This window comes from Xyrauchen texanus, chromosome 34 (assembly GCF_025860055.1).
Source record: "Xyrauchen texanus isolate HMW12.3.18 chromosome 34, RBS_HiC_50CHRs, whole genome shotgun sequence".
Taxonomy (NCBI): domain Eukaryota; kingdom Metazoa; phylum Chordata; class Actinopteri; order Cypriniformes; family Catostomidae; genus Xyrauchen; species Xyrauchen texanus.
The window spans coordinates 26,452,593-26,469,555 of NC_068309.1; the positions used below are offsets into that span (position 1 = coordinate 26,452,593).

General features: G+C 38.0%; 1 protein-coding gene across 2 annotated transcripts in view; it reads left to right on the top strand.

Annotated features, from left to right (window-relative positions):
• Positions 1-205: 205 nt before the first annotated feature.
• LOC127627737 (nuclear pore complex protein Nup98-Nup96-like) overlaps positions 206-16,963 on the top strand; it is a 42,643-nt gene continuing 25,885 nt past the window's right edge. The window contains exons 1-13 of one of the 2 annotated variants that reach the window (XM_052104252.1): positions 206-358; positions 4,652-4,758; positions 4,864-4,959; positions 6,028-6,081; positions 13,980-14,177; positions 14,298-14,437; positions 14,561-14,668; positions 15,233-15,416; positions 15,585-15,787; positions 15,914-16,039; positions 16,164-16,296; positions 16,507-16,599; positions 16,681-16,824. In XM_052104252.1, the coding sequence (XP_051960212.1) occupies positions 4,680-4,758; positions 4,864-4,959; positions 6,028-6,081; positions 13,980-14,177; positions 14,298-14,437; positions 14,561-14,668; positions 15,233-15,416; positions 15,585-15,787; positions 15,914-16,039; positions 16,164-16,296; positions 16,507-16,599; positions 16,681-16,824 (1,558 nt within the window). In that variant the 5' untranslated portion in view covers positions 206-358; positions 4,652-4,679. The remainder of the gene's footprint in view (positions 359-4,651; positions 4,759-4,863; positions 4,960-6,027; positions 6,082-13,979; positions 14,178-14,297; positions 14,438-14,560; positions 14,669-15,232; positions 15,417-15,584; positions 15,788-15,913; positions 16,040-16,163; positions 16,297-16,506; positions 16,600-16,680; positions 16,825-16,963) is intronic. The other variant, XM_052104253.1, reaches the window with a different exon arrangement.

A 16,963-nucleotide genomic window follows, 5' to 3' on the forward strand; every position in this document is an offset into this window, starting at 1 on the left:
TAAAATAAAAGCATTACTAAAAAGAAAACTACTGGGCATCCCCAAAACAACGAATTGTCTTCGTTTTTAAACAGTTATTAAAACACAACTACCATGAGTCTCAAGAGCCAAAGAGAAGCAAGAAAAGGAAATTATCACGTCTTACGTGATGACGTTAGAGGTCTAAATACGACGCGGGTTGCCATCAGTTTGCTACGTTGTTTCCCTCCATCAACACTGAGCACAGTCGTGAAGTCGGCTAGTTGACATCCAAAACCTACAGCAACGGACTCAAGTTGGCTATAAATTCTGAGCCTTTTTTTTTTGGTGAAAAACGGTTTACTGGACGTTTAGGAAAGCTATCGAAGCATAATTAACGGTAAGAGAGTAAAATGGTTTGTTCGCTCATAGCGTTTCAAACCATTTGCTAGCAGGTTAGCATTATGGCGAGCCATGTGAATTTAAAAGTTGGGGTCATATGGCATCTATGTTTCTCTCTGTGTCATTAAATATTTAACGTGTATTTTAAATGTTACATTTTGAATAATTTCCGTAGCGGGCCGTTGAGTCTTTAAACATTTTTATTAAAAATTGTAACTTTGACGTAAGCACATGACGGCTACATTCGTTATTTTGTGGCCCATCGTCTGTTGCTTCGCAGTTGTCTGTTCAGACTGGTTCTCCCAGGTTTAATCCGGAACAAACCAAAATATTTGTTTGCATAATGAGTCGTCTTGGTTAGCGGCAGCCAGTTAATAATAATAAAAACATGCCAAACCCAGCGGCAATCTCACATAGGCCTTAAATCCACATATTCATTCCGCAGCACATTTCTGGCGCCCAACATTGTTTTTGAACGTCGACAAACCTCCAGAACAACAATATACAAGTTATTCCATAATATCTAAAACATGAGACCATAACTGTCGAGTTACATCTTCAAATTTGTGCTCTCACGCTTCCTTTTGTTTTGAAACACGTTTACTGCTGCACTTAGATTTCTTCTGCAAACTTATTTGTTTCTGAATGGACATTAGAAGTAGTTTAGTTGCATATAATGTCCAGTTAGTCCCCATTGCATTAAAACCATGTACATTTTTCTTGAGGGTATAAATAACCTGTATAAAGCCTAAATTAACAATTACATTATTTATTTTGTAGCTTTAATACTTATTTTTTTCTTCAACTGAACGACTTAAGGCGCGTGCACACTGTACGATTTATAATAGTCCTTTACGATTGTTGCTTGTCAGACTGTAGGATATGAACGCATTCATATCGCCATGGCACACTGTGCTATGGTATGTCACACTACACGATATACATCGTAGCCGACTGTGGTCCCGTTCAGTGAACGTGACTCACGTTATGAGAGCGTTGTGGAAAAGAAGCGAAGCAGTGGAATTTGCCCACCACGGAGGAGCATTTATTTTTTTCTCTCAAGTCAGGACATCAGCATTTCCTTTGCTCCAATACACTCCATCAAAAGCATAGGCTAACATTTACAAGAAAGACACATAGTACATTTTTATAGTACATTTTTCTCCTCTTTTAGATTAGTAACCTATCGGCCACGCAAATTTGGACAGTTGAAGACTGGAAAAATGTTGCCTGGTCTGATGAGTCTCGATTTCTGTTGAGACATTCAGATGGTAGAGTCAGAATTTGTTGTAAACAGAATGAAAACATGGATCCATCGTGCCTTGTTACCACTGTGCAGGCTGGTGGTGGTGGTGGTGTAATGGTGTGGGGGATGTTTTCTTGGCACACTTTAGGCCCCTTAGTGCCAATTGGGCATCGTTTAAATGCCACGGCCTACCTGAGCATTGTTTCTGACCATGTCCATCCCTTTATGGCCACCATGTACCCATCCTCTGATGGCTACTTCCAGCAGGATAATGCACCATGTCACAAAGCTTGAATCATTTCAAATTGGTTTCTTGAACATGACAATGAGTTCACTGTACTAAAATGGCCCCCACAGTCACCAGATCTCAACCCAATAGAGCATCTTTGGGATGTGGTGGAACAGGAGCTTCGTGCCCTGGATGTGCATCCCACAAATCTCCATCAACTGCAAGATGCTATCCTATCAATATGGGCCAACATTTCTAAAGAATGCTTTCAGCACCTTGTTGAATCAGTGCCATGTAGAATTAAGGCAGTTCTGAAGGCGAAAGGGGGTCAAACACAGTATTAGTATGGTGTTCCTAATAATCCTTTAGGTGACTCTGTGTGTGTGTGTATGTGTATATATATATATATATATATATATATGAGCTGTCGATTTAACGCGTTAATTCAGTCTAACGCAATTAATCACAATGACGCCATATTGTAATACGGAAGATTCCTGAGAAATGCAATAATTGAAATTTCAGCTGTGTGGCAACGCACTGTTTATACAGTGAAGAAAACAAACATCCAGCAGACAGTGCAACACAGACATGTTACATTCTTGCGTTCAAAACATTTGATGGAGCGCAAATCCGAATTAAGGGATCTCAAGTTGTGTTCTAATTATTAAACTATATTTAACTTGTCACAGTGACCTAAACATTTTATGTTTATGACTGAATGCACCCGAGACGCTACACAAGCATGTCTGACGCTTGTTGAAATTGACGGGTCCTTAAACAAGTCCTCAGAATAATTCTCAAACTCATTGACAAATTCACTTGTGAAATGGATTGCTGTGAACTGTATGTCAATGATTGATTTATGTTCAATAATATGGTAGTAAACAATACATTGTATTCTAAAGCCGTTTTTTGTATTGTCTTAATGATTAACTCTTCTGCCACAAGAATGTAATGCATTTTATTTATCTCTCTGTGTGTGTATGTATGTGTATGTGTATGTATATATATATATATATATATATATATATATATATATATATATATATACATATATATATATATATCATTTTAATATTTAAAGATAACATGTTTAATTATTTCATCATTATATATTGAATTATTGTTATATGAGGGGCTTTCTCAGCAATATTTGTATATACGATTAATTATTTGTGACATGTAATTCGATAAAAATTTTTAATTGATTGACAGCTCTTATATATATATGTGTGTGTGTATATATATATATATATATATATATATATATATATATATATATATATATATATATATACACCATTTTGCCATCAGGCAAGAATCAGTCTTATTATCATGGCGGAAAATTACTTGCACAAATGAAGACATAAAACAATTCATGTAAAAATAATCATAATGATGATAATAATCACTGAAATATAAATCATGGTTTGCGGTGAATGTGTTATTGCATTATTTTATGTTTTAATCACAGATGTATAGGCTGCAGAGTTGGTCACAATTAACTGCTCTGTGGAAATAAAGTGAACAGAACTCAAAGCATCAACTGAGCTGAGATGTGAGGTCATTTGCAGCACTCCTAGACAATACTGTTCTTGCTAAAAATTAAATAAATAAATCGGAAGACCGAAACAAAGAGTGAGAACCTTTTAGATGCACGTGTTCCATGAGACTGCACACCTCTGTATCAGAGTGTCATAGAAGTGCATAGATGGATTTTCTGCCATCTGTTCTTCATAATATAAAGTGTCTTTCAAGCGTGTGTCTGTGTGCCACGGGGCAAATTATATGTAATATTAATTTGATAATAATAGCCTAATAATAATTTAATACATGGGGAAAACGAGACAAATATTGTCTTGACATCATCAAAGGCATCATCTATTGGCGATCACTCTGACCATGAGATCATTGTTTGTCAACACAACCCTAATGTGCTCCTCTATAAATTAACAAAATGCTCAGACAGTCTCCTTGCTGATTTTCCAACACATTGAGAATCATTACCGCTTTTGCCGGTGTCGCTGCGACTCGCTTCGTGCGTGCTCTTGTAAAATTTATATTTTAAAGATTCATTATTACGGTTTAGTATTTCTCTATTATGTAGAACAGTGTTAGCAATGCTTCTTATAACATTCTCAGCCCTGGAACTCAAACCATTTTCTGATGCCCCCCAAAAATATATTCAATAAATTAATATAAAAACATGCGACTTGTTGACTAATGGCTTAAATTACTACTACTAGTCGACTAGGAAAATCTTTGGTCGGGGGCAGCCCTATTTCATATTGCTGAAGTGTTACACTTTTCTCCAAGTATTTTCTGCTTATTTATTAAAGCTTTTTATATAAAACGAAAAGAAAAAACATTGAAAGTGCTTGAGTAGAGTGATAACTGGGGATAAATATTGCTATGGTGGTGCAAACGTGGAGCAGGTTTCTTTCCAAGTGAATTGGGGTGCGAGAGTGGAGCGGAATATCTCGTATGGCTGTCTTAATAGCAGTCACACTATATGGCTGCTGTGTCTGTGAACATGTCACAGTGAACGTTGTTAGATTGCCGATTTTGGCAGAATCATGGCCAAAATCGTACAGTGTGCACCCGCCTTTAATGAGTTTGACAAACTTTGGTACAGTAATGTGCAATTGTATTTAAAAAAAAAAAAAAAAAAAGATGCACAGGGTCGTTTATAGGTCAAAATCGTGTGTTTATGAACAATGTTTTGACATCTGAAATATATTGGAATACATAAAAAGATTGTACTAAATGATGCACAGTGTTAACATGAGTATATTTTGCTGTACCTTGTGTAGACATATGCAGGCTCTTTAGCAGTGAAAGATGTTCAACAAATCTTTTGGAGCTCCCTTTGGGGGAGGTACAGGAGGATTTGGAACTTCATCGACTTTTGGGCAGCAAAGTAAGTTAAAAATGATAAGCTGTTTTGTGTGTGTATGAATGAGATTACCAAGAATTAATTGTGTTCAGTAGTACGTGAAAACTTTGTTCAACCTTTCATTCTCAGATACTGGGTTTGGAACAGCAGGTGGCTTTGGTTCTTCAGCATTTGGGACAACAAACAATACAGGAGGACTATTTGGAACCACTCAGAATAAACCTGGTATACATTATACTTTTTATTTTTTTAATACTTTCACACTTAGTGCTAGATGTACAGTGTATATAGTATATCAAAGCTGCCTTTTTAAATTCTAATATAATTTTATACTCCAGGATTGCGTTTCCTCTTAGTTGTGATGTGTCATGATGTGATCATTTTAACATGAATAATTCCTTATTGTAGGTGCAGTGTTTGTAGTTGATAATTGCTTAAGACACTTTTTTATGCTTGCATTGAATACGTTTGTAACACACAGGAATATGGCACCTTGGCAAATTGTGCCTGTTTACTGACATCAAGGGATAACATCAGTATCTTATAGTAAACCCTGTTCTATATTTTTGGATTAGGGCTGTTACAGTTATAGATAATCATTTAATTATCTAACACAATAGAGTAGGGCTGCCCCCGACCAAAGATTTTCCTAGTCGACTTGGAGTTAATTTAAGCCATTAGTCAAATAGTCGCATGTTTTTTATATTAATTTAATTACTTGAATATATGGGGGGCATCAGAAAATGGTTTGAGTTCCAGGGCTGAGAATGTTATAAGTAACATTGCTAACACTGTTCTACTTTACAGAGAAATACTAAACTGTAATAATGAGCCTTTAAAATATACATTTTTACAAGCGCACACATGAAGCGAGCCGCAGCGACACAGGCAAAAGCGGTAATGATTATGAATGTGTTGGAAAACCCAGCAAAGTAGACTGTCTGAACATTTTGTTAAAATTTAGAGAGAAATGCACATTACGATTATGCCGATAGATGATGATCTCTAGGATCAACGATGGTCATTGTGATCGCCAATAGCTGATGCCTTTGACGATGCCATTCATGTGAAAATTGTTTTCACATGAATGTATTAAATTATTAGGCTATTTTTATCAAATTTATATTACAAATAATTTGTCTATACACAGACACACTTTATTATATTACTAAGAACAGATGACAGAAAAGCATCTGCGCATGTATTACTGTTTGCACGGAGGCGTGCAGTCTCGTGGAACACGCGCATGTAAAAGGTTCTCACTCTTTGTTTCTGTCTTCTGAATTTTTTTAGCAAGAACAGTATCAACTATGAGTGCTGCAAATGACCTCAGACATCTCAGCTCAGGTGATGCTTTGAGTTCAGTTCGCTTTATTTCCACAGAACAGTTCATTGTAACCAACTCTGCAGCCTATACATCGGTGATTTAAAACATAAATACAAAAACACGTTCACCGCAAACTGATTTATATTTCAGTGATTATCATCATTGTAATTGTTATTTTTACATTTAGAATTGTTTTTATGTCTTTGTGCAAGTAATTTTCCACCTGCATGTTTAGACGGATACTTGCCTGACAGTAAATGGAAAGGTGGTTACTTGTATATAATTTTTTTAACCTGTGGATAGGCAATCGACAGCACGCGGTAGTGACTCTGCTTAAATCAAATATATGATTTACCATCTATAAATGTAATTAATGTTAACAAATTATACATCTTTTCAAAGGTCTAAGGGTTCAACTTTGATATCCGATCTCTGTTTCACGAAAACAATGCTCCAGAAACGACAATTTAGTTATTTGTACCAGGAGTACAAATGAAAACATGCAATATCAAAATGGGACTTCATACCTTTTGTTATGAAAACGCGATAGCCAGATGAATCCAGTTCGCCACACTTGATTCAGTTGTCCATGTCAAGCATCCAATAGCACTTTTTGTCCATAAAAGTGATAAATCTGAGAAATATTGATATATTCTCCATTGTTTACATGAGATTTCGCCTGAAAGAATTACCCTTTGTCATTGTTCTTCAACAAATTATGCAATCTGAGAAGCATTCATGTTGTAAAACTGTATATTATCTTATATATTAGTCTCATAAACAAAACGAGCCTGTCTACAAAGTCTATTTTTAAAAATGTGGTGTAGTTTTATTCATAATAGCCAAGCAGTGCAGTCAGATTTTGTCGTCTTGAAAGGCGGAGCCTTAATGTTACTCTGTATGCTTCCAGCGATTTTTCAGAGAAAAAAAGCTTTCATAAACCTCGTTTTTTGATATATCATCTTCAAATTTGAAACATAACTTCTTTAGACTTGTGCCTTTGAGATCATTGTATTTATGGGTTGTTTTGGCACTTTTATTATTGTTTGTTTAGATTATAATAACATATTCAGCACAAAATATTTCCATTACTATAAATTTCAGCTTCTCTACCTTTAAAAAATAACAACATTTATTAATTCTGAAACTTGGGAAATAAAGCCCAAAGTGTGTTCTTTCAAAAGATACTACAACTCTGTCCATACTCAAAAGGGTCCAGTAAATACAACCATTTAAGTTCAGGTTTGTCATTTTCATGGTTTGTGCTCAAAAAGTGTGTGCGTATCAACAGGTTAATTGCTTTTTCGTTTCCGTTAGGAGTGCAATTTGAATTTAGAAATGTATTTGATTTAAATTATTATAATTATAATTTTTTCTTTAATAAATGTAATTTTAAATTCAAAATCATTACAGCAAGAATATTCACCGATCCCTCAGCCCGGGGGTTGCCGATGTAATTGGAGATATAGCTCCTAATATATATATTAGGAGCTATATCCATTAGGGCTGCAACTAACAATTATCTTGATAATTGATTAATCTAATGATTATTTGACTATTCTCAGATTTTAGTTGCTACAATTAATCTTTAGCTCTTAACCGATTATTCAGCTTGTGACCCGACTTGAAAGTTTGAATTAAATGTGCTTGCTAACAATAAAGAGGAAAATTCCTCAATGACATTCACTGAATTAAAGGAGGAAAAATATTTTTTCCGTCCATCTTCAACCGCTTATACGACGTTGGGTCGCGGGGGCAGCGGCTCCAGCAGGGGATTTGCATTTACATGAGAAGCATCATATAAGATATTTAGTCTTGCTTTAAGAGAAATTATATTAAATATAAGTAGGGTTGCACCGAATATTCGGCCGCCGAAAATTTTCGACCAAAAATGGACCAAAAGTGCATTTTCGGTTTTCGGCCGAAAGACTTTTATCACCGAAACAATACGGCCGAAATGTTGTGATGACGCAAACAGAAACCGCGACCTGCACGTGCTTGTCTGAAGCAAACATGTCTGCGGTGTGGACGTATTTCAGTATATCTGAGAAAGACCCACGGACAGCGATTTGCAAAACACGTAATGCCGAAATTTCAAGAGGAGGTGCATCTGCAAAGACTTTCTCCACGTCGGGTTTAATTTATCACCTGAAATCCAAACATTCCGATCACTACGCTGAATATGAGAGGAACGCGACACAGAAAAGGAAAACGCCTCCGAGCACGCCCATTCCGTCTGTGGCGGACGTTTTTGAAAAGGCAAGGAAGTTTCCCAGTGATGGTGTCAAAGCAAAGGGCATTACACAAAAGATTATGGAATGCATTGACTTAGATGATCAGCCATTCTCTGTCGTAGAAGATGTGGGATTTCGTAGGCTGATCGAGCACATTGAGCCCCGTTATGTCGTGCCGGGCAGACGACATTTCTCAGAGGTGTTTACCTGAGCTGTTTAATGTTGTTGCAACTCACGTCCATGAGCATATAGCTGCAGATATTTCAGCAATCAGTTTCACGTCAGACATATGGAGCTCAGACGTCAGCATTACCAGTATGCTCAGTCTAACCGCACAATGGATCAACGCTGATTTCCAGCTGCAAAAGATTCTGCTCCATTCACAAGAGTTTCGAGGGTCACATACAGCAGCAGCCATTTCTGATGCATTCGCCAATATGTTCGACACCTGGCATATCGACAAATATAAAGTGCATGTCATTGTCAGTGACAATGCAAGAAATATGACAAAAGCGATAGAAGACAGCCAGCTGAAGGGAATACGGTGCATGGCCCACACACTACATCTTGCTGTGAATGAGGGAGTGTTGTCTCAACGCAGCGTAAAAGACGTACTGGCTATAGGCAGAAGAATTGTTGGCCACTTTAAACATTCTCAGCTGGCCTATTCCCGCTTGCAGTCTATGCAAGATCAGTTTGGAACACCAATAAAACGGTTCCAGCAAGACGTGAGTACTCGGTGGAACAGCACTTTTTACATGTTGCAAAGCCTCTTTGCGCAAAAGCGAGTCTTGGCTGCATATAGCGCAGACCACAAGCGCCCCGCGACATTCACTTCACATCAGTGGGTCTTAATAGAGAACATTCTCTCTCTTCTTGCCCCCTTTGAGCAGCTAACTAAAGAGATCAGCTCCTCTGATGCATCTGTAGCGGACGTTACTCCTTTAATTGCAGCACTAAAGCGTCTCCTAAGCAAAGAGGTTGAGACGGACCACGGAGTGAAAACAATGAAAAGTACACTCTTAGAGTCTGTCAGCACACGTTTCACTGAGATCTATTCGGATCCTCTGCACTTCATCGCGACTGTACTTGATCCGCGTTATAAAGACCATTATTTGAATGCGGAAATAAAGCAGCGCGCACGAGAAATGATCCAGGCCGCGATGGATGCGGAGAACCCGCGTGGAGACAGAGACGGTGCAGCGCCCAGCGCAGGAGGAGATCAGAGTGCAAAAAAAGACTCGCCTCTCTGCACCAGATGAGGGGCATGCACCCTCGTTGTCTGATATGTTCACTGAAATCCTGCAAGAAAGTGCCTCAAATAATAATAATAGGTAGGCTATTCTGTTCTTAGGCTACTATATATGTGACTATATATCAGATTGTAGCCATATTTCTACTAGATATTTTTTTAATTTGATAAAAACATTTTATTTATGCACTGGCCCTATTTAAGTACACTCTCTCAAATCTTTCTCAAATGTCAGGCAGATGACAAGCTCAACAGCTAGATGGTTATCTGTCTGAAGTCCCCATCCCCAGAAGTGATAACCCTCTTGCCTACTGGAGAAGTAATCACGGCTGCTTTCCTGACCTGGCAAAGATGGCACGCAAGTACTTGTCTGTTCCGTGCACAAGCACTGACAGTGAGAGACTGTTCAGTGCAGCAGCTCATGTTCTCGATGAGAAGAGGAACAGACTTCACTGTGATAAAGCAGAGAAGCTACTCTTCATCAAGAAAAACCTGCCACTTTACCTTAAGAAGTAGAATGGGCTTGTCTAGTGCTTAAATACTTATTATCCACTTTGCACATCTGCAATTCTTGGTGCATTTGTTCTACAGTTAACATATGGGCTATGGCAGTCTTTGTTTTGATACACTATTATGTTGAAGGCCTACAGATAAAATATTGTTGTATCTTTAAGCAGTTGCACTTGTTCTGAATGCACTTTCTTGTAGTCCTACAGAGAAAAATGTAAAATGCACTTGACCTAAATGCACTTTGTTATGAGAGAACGTTTCATTTTAAAACCTTTCTGCAGGCCAGTAGGCCTGTACATTATTATTTAATGTACACATGAGTGGGGTCAAGTTAAACATTTTAGTTTGAATTTTATTTTATACTGTGCATTGCAACAATGTGCTAAATAAATATTTGCATAATTTGTAATCGATTTATTCTTTGAATATATTAATAAAATATTAATTTATGCAATTGCAATGCCTTGATTTTAGTAAAGTTAGTACACAGTCATAGCCATAAATGCAATGGTACTAATAGGCATAATTTATTTCGGTGTTTCGGTTTTTGGCCTTGGTTTCCTCTTTTTCGGTTTCGGCCAAGAATTTATTTCGGTGCATCCCTAAATATAAGTGTTTTTTCACTTGGTTATAATTCTGCAAGTGCAGTAAAGAAAAAATATACTTCTATTCAAGATCAATTCTCTAAAAGCAAGTCTAAATATCTTGTATGCTGCTTCTCATGTAAAGCATATATTTTAGATATTTTAAAATAATAGTATTTTTTATATATTATATTCAAAATTCTCCGATAACAATTTTCTCTTCTGCAGTATAGCTGCTAAAGAAAATGTACATTGTTTTAGAGTTTTGGATATTTATATTGGAAAACAAGCCAAAAAAAAACTATTTGCAGTTTATAATGGGGTGAAGACTCACCTTTCTGTTCACTTCAATCCATCTTTAACTCACAAAAAAACAAACTCCCTCTTATTATTAAAGCTGTGTATTGCCAATTTTCTTCACGATAAGAAATGCACAGTGACATATATTATGATTCATTAAGTCATGAGCCATCACGTTATAATCTAGCTGCAGCAAGCATGCACGCTCGAATGGCAAGATTTGCGCAACTCAGAGAAATGCCAGTTTCGGCGTTTGTAGTTATTTACATGATCTGCTTCTGAATTATTTGAACTTTAATAAAGCTATAACACATTTAAGATGCACCGGGGTGTTTCCTTTAAAGAGCTCTGGCTCTGCTTATTCCACAATGAGAGTGCTTCTGAATTGACTTATTTTGCATTTTTGTATAATTCCCTCATACTTTGTGATCTACATTACCTGAAGCTTTTTGGAAAGTTTAGAGTGCACCTGGAATGTGATCTGTGTAATTCTTCCTCTCCTCATTCTTGTGTGAACTGCAGGGCTGCTCTCGTACGCCATCATTACAGTTTAATGTGATATCATGTTACGTTAAATTAGATCAGTGGTTCCCAAACTTTTTACAGTGGTGTATCCCTTCAAGCATTCAACATCCTTTCACGTACCCCCTCTCTAACGCATAGATACAATGTAATTTGAAATATGTATATTTAACACAATTATCTTTGTAAATCAACTCCCTTATATTAAACATGTTATATTTGTACATGTTATATTAATTATATACATACTGAATAAATGGCTTACCGATTGAGATGGGAATGCTAGATACGATATAACTGCATAACTTAACTCCCCCCTCATCACGTTGCTTGCGGTATGCAATAATAATGTTCGGTTCTGTGCTGGAATTGCGCATCATTGCAGGTATGGCATTGCCAGCCGAATTTGAGCATTGCGGTTCAGTATCTGCAATTGCGCGGTCAGCTCAAGGTGCTTTTTTATGTCACATTTGTCACTGTTAGCAAGGTTGAGCTCATTTGCTGAAAAAACATCATGCAACAATGTAAAAACAGGTCTCCTAGTATGCGAGCAAATGAGAGTGAAAATTACTGTGTGTGAATGTGGAAAAGAATTTGGTGGCACTCCATGTCTGACACCTGTCATCAAAGCTTTTGAACTTATACCATCAGAATAAAAACTCCCTATGCATCTAACCTTAAATACAAATTACGTTTTAAACTGCGAAAAAAATAAATAAATAAATGTGCGAGTCTGGATAAACAGTGAAGTATTTTACTTGCTATCACTAAACTAAGTCACCTAGCACTGGGCTGGCGAAAAAAGATACTTGAGTGATGCACAACGCACCAGTAGATGCCTTTTTTAACCGCTAAAGATAGGGTTAAAAAAAATTGTCCAAACAAACAGGGACATTTAAGCAGGATGTAACACATACTTTGTATAAACTCTTTTGAAAAGGAAACTGGTTATAAAAGTGTGGCTCACTCAATCAAACCACTAATACGGTTGTTTTTTAAATGACAACTGGTATTTCCAAATCCTCTTTCTAAAAAATTCTGCTTATTGCTGGTATCTCTTGACCAGTGTGTGGATCATTTTCTGAAATCTCACTTTTCTACTTTCCTCTGTGCCGTTTCATGTGCTGATATAAATTTGTCGTGTTTCCATGTGATGTAGCAACTTTAATTTTGAACAGTACCTCTCTCTGCTCAGTGTCAGTTATCTTAAAGCCAAAATATATATAACCAGTGTTTTCCTGGCTCAAAATGAGGCGGAGGTGTTACAATACTGATCAAAAAAGTGACGTTAAAAACACAAACATTGACTGCATTAATACACTCCTAATGACCTGGCAACTGAATACTAGTGTTCATTTTGTAAGTGGTTTTCTTTTTAATTAATCAAAGAATAAGGTTGACAAAATATGATAAAAACTAAAGACATTTGACACAGGATTAAGACTATTTATTGTTTTTAGTCATTTTGTTTGACAAAGTCTGGGCATTTTTTGTGGTTTTAGTCAATGAAAACTGTTGACATTTTAGTAATTTTTTAGTAACATTTAGTCATATTGACATTTTTAGTCACTGAACACTATAAACATTTTAGCCATAAGGGTGTTATTATATATTTGTTGCAATTTTGTGTGAAAAATAACACTAAAATTACGAGCTGCAGACAGGGGGTGAAAGACGAGCCTCTCCGTGTTAGTTCGCATCAGTCGGCGGAACTTTAAATCTCTCCCGGTCTCGACTCCTGCTCAGATTGGGTCTCTTCCGTGATTGGTTGAAGCGGCTCTGACTGCAGAGAATGACACTTTTGGAGTTTGTGCTTATTTACATGGCACGCACCCGTATTATTTGAAGCTTAATTAAGAATGAAATAAAGATATATTGCTGTGATCTGTGTTTCTATCAGACACTCGAGCTGCAGTACTCGTCTCGCGTGTCATCATTATAGACTGGTCATCTTGTAATTAGCTCTGTAGAAAATGGGCAAACAGCTCTGAGAGAATGGGCTGTCACGTCCACACATTAACTTATTTAATAAAATCGCAGCATTTTGCCGTGTAATCGCACAGGCTGACATCACAACAATTGTGAAATTATAAATCGTGCAGCTCTAGTAGAAATGATGCATGTTTGTTGCAACCGTTGTCATGAAGTCTTGCGGTGTGGATGGAATCAATCCGGTGTCCGATGTAACCTAATTATTAGCAAGGCATCTAGCATTAGCAAGTTCATCCAGTCTGACCCTATGTTACCACTGGCGCGTTGTGAGCGAAGCTGAGAGCGTTTTCAATTAATTCCTATGAAAGCCAAGCGTCATGCCCGCAAGGTGGATCGTAGGATTGGGAGCGGTGCGGAAGCATGTGGTGACTTGCTAAGAAGACTTTATATCTGAGAATATTTGATTGTGAAAGTGCCGTTTCAAGAGCTTTTTTGATAAACACTGACATTCTACAAATATTTAAGAAATGATTGGTCCCTTTAATGTAATTTATATTTTGAATGTGTTTGTGTCTGTTCTCTAGGTGGCCTCTTCGGCTCAAACACTTTTAGTCAGCCTGTCACATCTTCCACCAGTAGTGGATTTGGATTTGGTGCCAACAGTGGCACATCAAACAGCCTCTTTGGAAGCACCAACACTGGAGGAGGAGGAGGAGGAGGAGGAGGACTTTTTTCCCAGCCAAACAATGCATTTGCTGCCAATAAACCAGCCGCGTTTGGCAGTAAGTGAAATTGTCATAGTTCTAAATTGACTGAAGTGTTGTAAGGATGTAAAATATTAGCTTGTACAAAACTGACTATAGTAATTATGAATTACAGTAATTGTATGAATTGCTTTGCAGCTTTTGGTACCAACACCAGTAGTGGTGGATTATTTGGGACAACCAACACAACATCCAACCCTTTTGGAGGAACATCAGGCTCTTTGTTTGGGGCATCAAGTTTTACTGCTGCACCACCTGGCACAACAATCAAATTCAATGTTGGTTTAGACATGATTCTACTTTCTTTTCTTTGTTTTTTATTCATCATGGATGGCTTTCATTATTCTGAGTTACTAGTTGTTCATATAATGATTGATTAACCAAAATATTTTGTGTAACAGCCACCAACTGGGACTGACACAATGGTGAAGTCTGGTGTGACAACCAGCATCAACACCAAACACCAGTGCATCACCGCCATGAAGGAATATGAGAACAAATCCTTAGAGGTAGGAAGGACACTCCCTTTATGATAGTTGTTTGAGGATTTCACCTGTTTTTTTTTTTCCAGTTTAAGTACTCTGTCACAAGCACAAAAATGTACATCAAATGCTTGTGTATGAATATTTATTATTATCATTATAAAGAATGATCTAAGCCAGGAATCCAGGGCATGCTGGTTGGAGTGACTCCCAACCAGGTCTGCTAAACAACCAAATTGGCCTGGTTGCTAGGGAGGGTAAAGTCACATGGGGTAACCTCCTCATGGTCGTGATTAGGGGTTCTCGCTCTCAATGGGGCATGTGGTAAGAGTAGCATGAGCCTCCACATGCTCCACATGCTCCGTGGTGTCGTGTACAGCGAGCTATGTGATTAGATGCGTGGATTGACTGTCTCAGAAACGGAGGCAACTGAGACTTGTCCTCTGCCACCCAGATTAAGGTGAGTAACCATGCCACCACGAGGACCTACTAAGTAGTGGGAATTGGGCATTCCAAATTGGGAGAAAATGGGATAAAAAAAAAAAAAGTATTGATAAATGCTCATCAATATAACTCTTTCCTTGCATCAAGGAATTAAGGTTTGAGGATTACCAGGCAGGAAGGAAGGGACCTTCCAACCCCCTGGCAGCTGGAACAGGTGGTCTTTTTGGAGCAGCAGCCACAGCTACACCTAGCACTGGTACTGGACTGTTTGGCTCTTCTGCTCCAAACACTGGCTTCAGCTTTGGCCAGAACAAGACCTCCTTTGGCACCAGTAAGTTGTTTTATCGTTTGAACTATTTTTACTTGAATAAGCATTAAAAATCACAGTTTAGATATACACCATCTGTTTAGGTAAACTTTTTGTTTAAAAGTAGAAAAATGTATGTAACTGAAGTTTACTGTTTTTCTTTGCTTTGTGTGTTAACTGTTTGCGCTGCAGGCACAGGAGCTTTCGGCACAACCACAGGAGGTTTGTTTGGCCAGCAGCAGCAGCAACAACAACAGCAACAACAACAGCAGCAGCAACAACAGCAGCAAGGTTCCAGTCTTTTCAAACCATTTGGCTCAGCCACCTCCACTCAGAACACTGGTTTCTCCTTTGGAAACGCCAGTACCCTGGGCCAGCCCAATACCAGCAGCATGGTGAGTACCAGCAGGTCCACTACATGTCTACATCATATTCTGCACACTACAAGTTTATGCTCTTCATCTAGTGAGGTTCAGTTGGCTTATCAATTCAGTTTTTAATCCAGTATCTGATCTATACAGGGTCTTTTTGGCAACACTGCTCCCTCACAGGCTGGAGGACTATTTGGAAACACTAATACAAGTACCGCCACAGGCTTTGGCACAAGCACAGGACTCTTCGGTCAACCTAATGCCGGCTTTGGGAATGTGGGTATAATTTCTGCACCCAGATTTCTGGAGAGGCAAACCCCAACACCACCAGCAGACTATTTCACCATATGAGTAACCATTTATTTTCTACTGTGTGTGACTCCTGTCATTTATTTTGCAGAACCTTTTTGGTAATAAGCCTGCTGGCTTTGGCACCACCACCACTAGTGCACCCCCCTTTGGCACAGGCACTGGTCTGTTTGGAAACAAGCCTACACTCACTCTAGGAACTAACACAAACACCTCTACCATTGGTGAGTCTTTCTTTCAATAAATGTGTAGTTTATCTACCATTATTTGCTTTTGCCTGTGCGATGTTGAAGCTTGCCAGTATATGATGTCAAATTAATTCAAAATTTTGGTGCTGTCTGTGATGGGCAGCTTTTTCCACTCAGATTTGAAATTCCAAGATATTCCATTTTAATATCCTTCTAATATATTCTGTCAAATGTTTATCTTTTAAGGATTTGGAGCAACTGGTACTGGTGGGAGTCTTTTTGGGAACAAAACTGCTGCAACAGGCATGGGAACAGGATTGGGAACATTCTTTGGAGGAGGTATATGTTTTTGAATGTGGAATGTCATTTGTTAATTTTAGAATTAAAACATAACTTACAAGTATGTTTCCATGTTTGTAGCTGTAGGAACTGGGCAGACATCATTGTTTGGAAACAATCAGAACAAGTTAGGCTGCACCCTAGGGTCAATGGGCACATTCGGGACTGGAGGCTTCAACACAGGAGCCAACACACTGAATTTTGGTGCTCCTCAACAGCCTGTGGGTCAGTGCAAATAAAGGTTTTCATTCCCTGAATTTGTTAAACCAATATTACTAAGTGACTGCTTTTATGTGAGGTACAGTGGGGTAAAAGTTTTGGCATCTTGCTATTAAATTCAATGATGTGTTACACAAGAACGGTT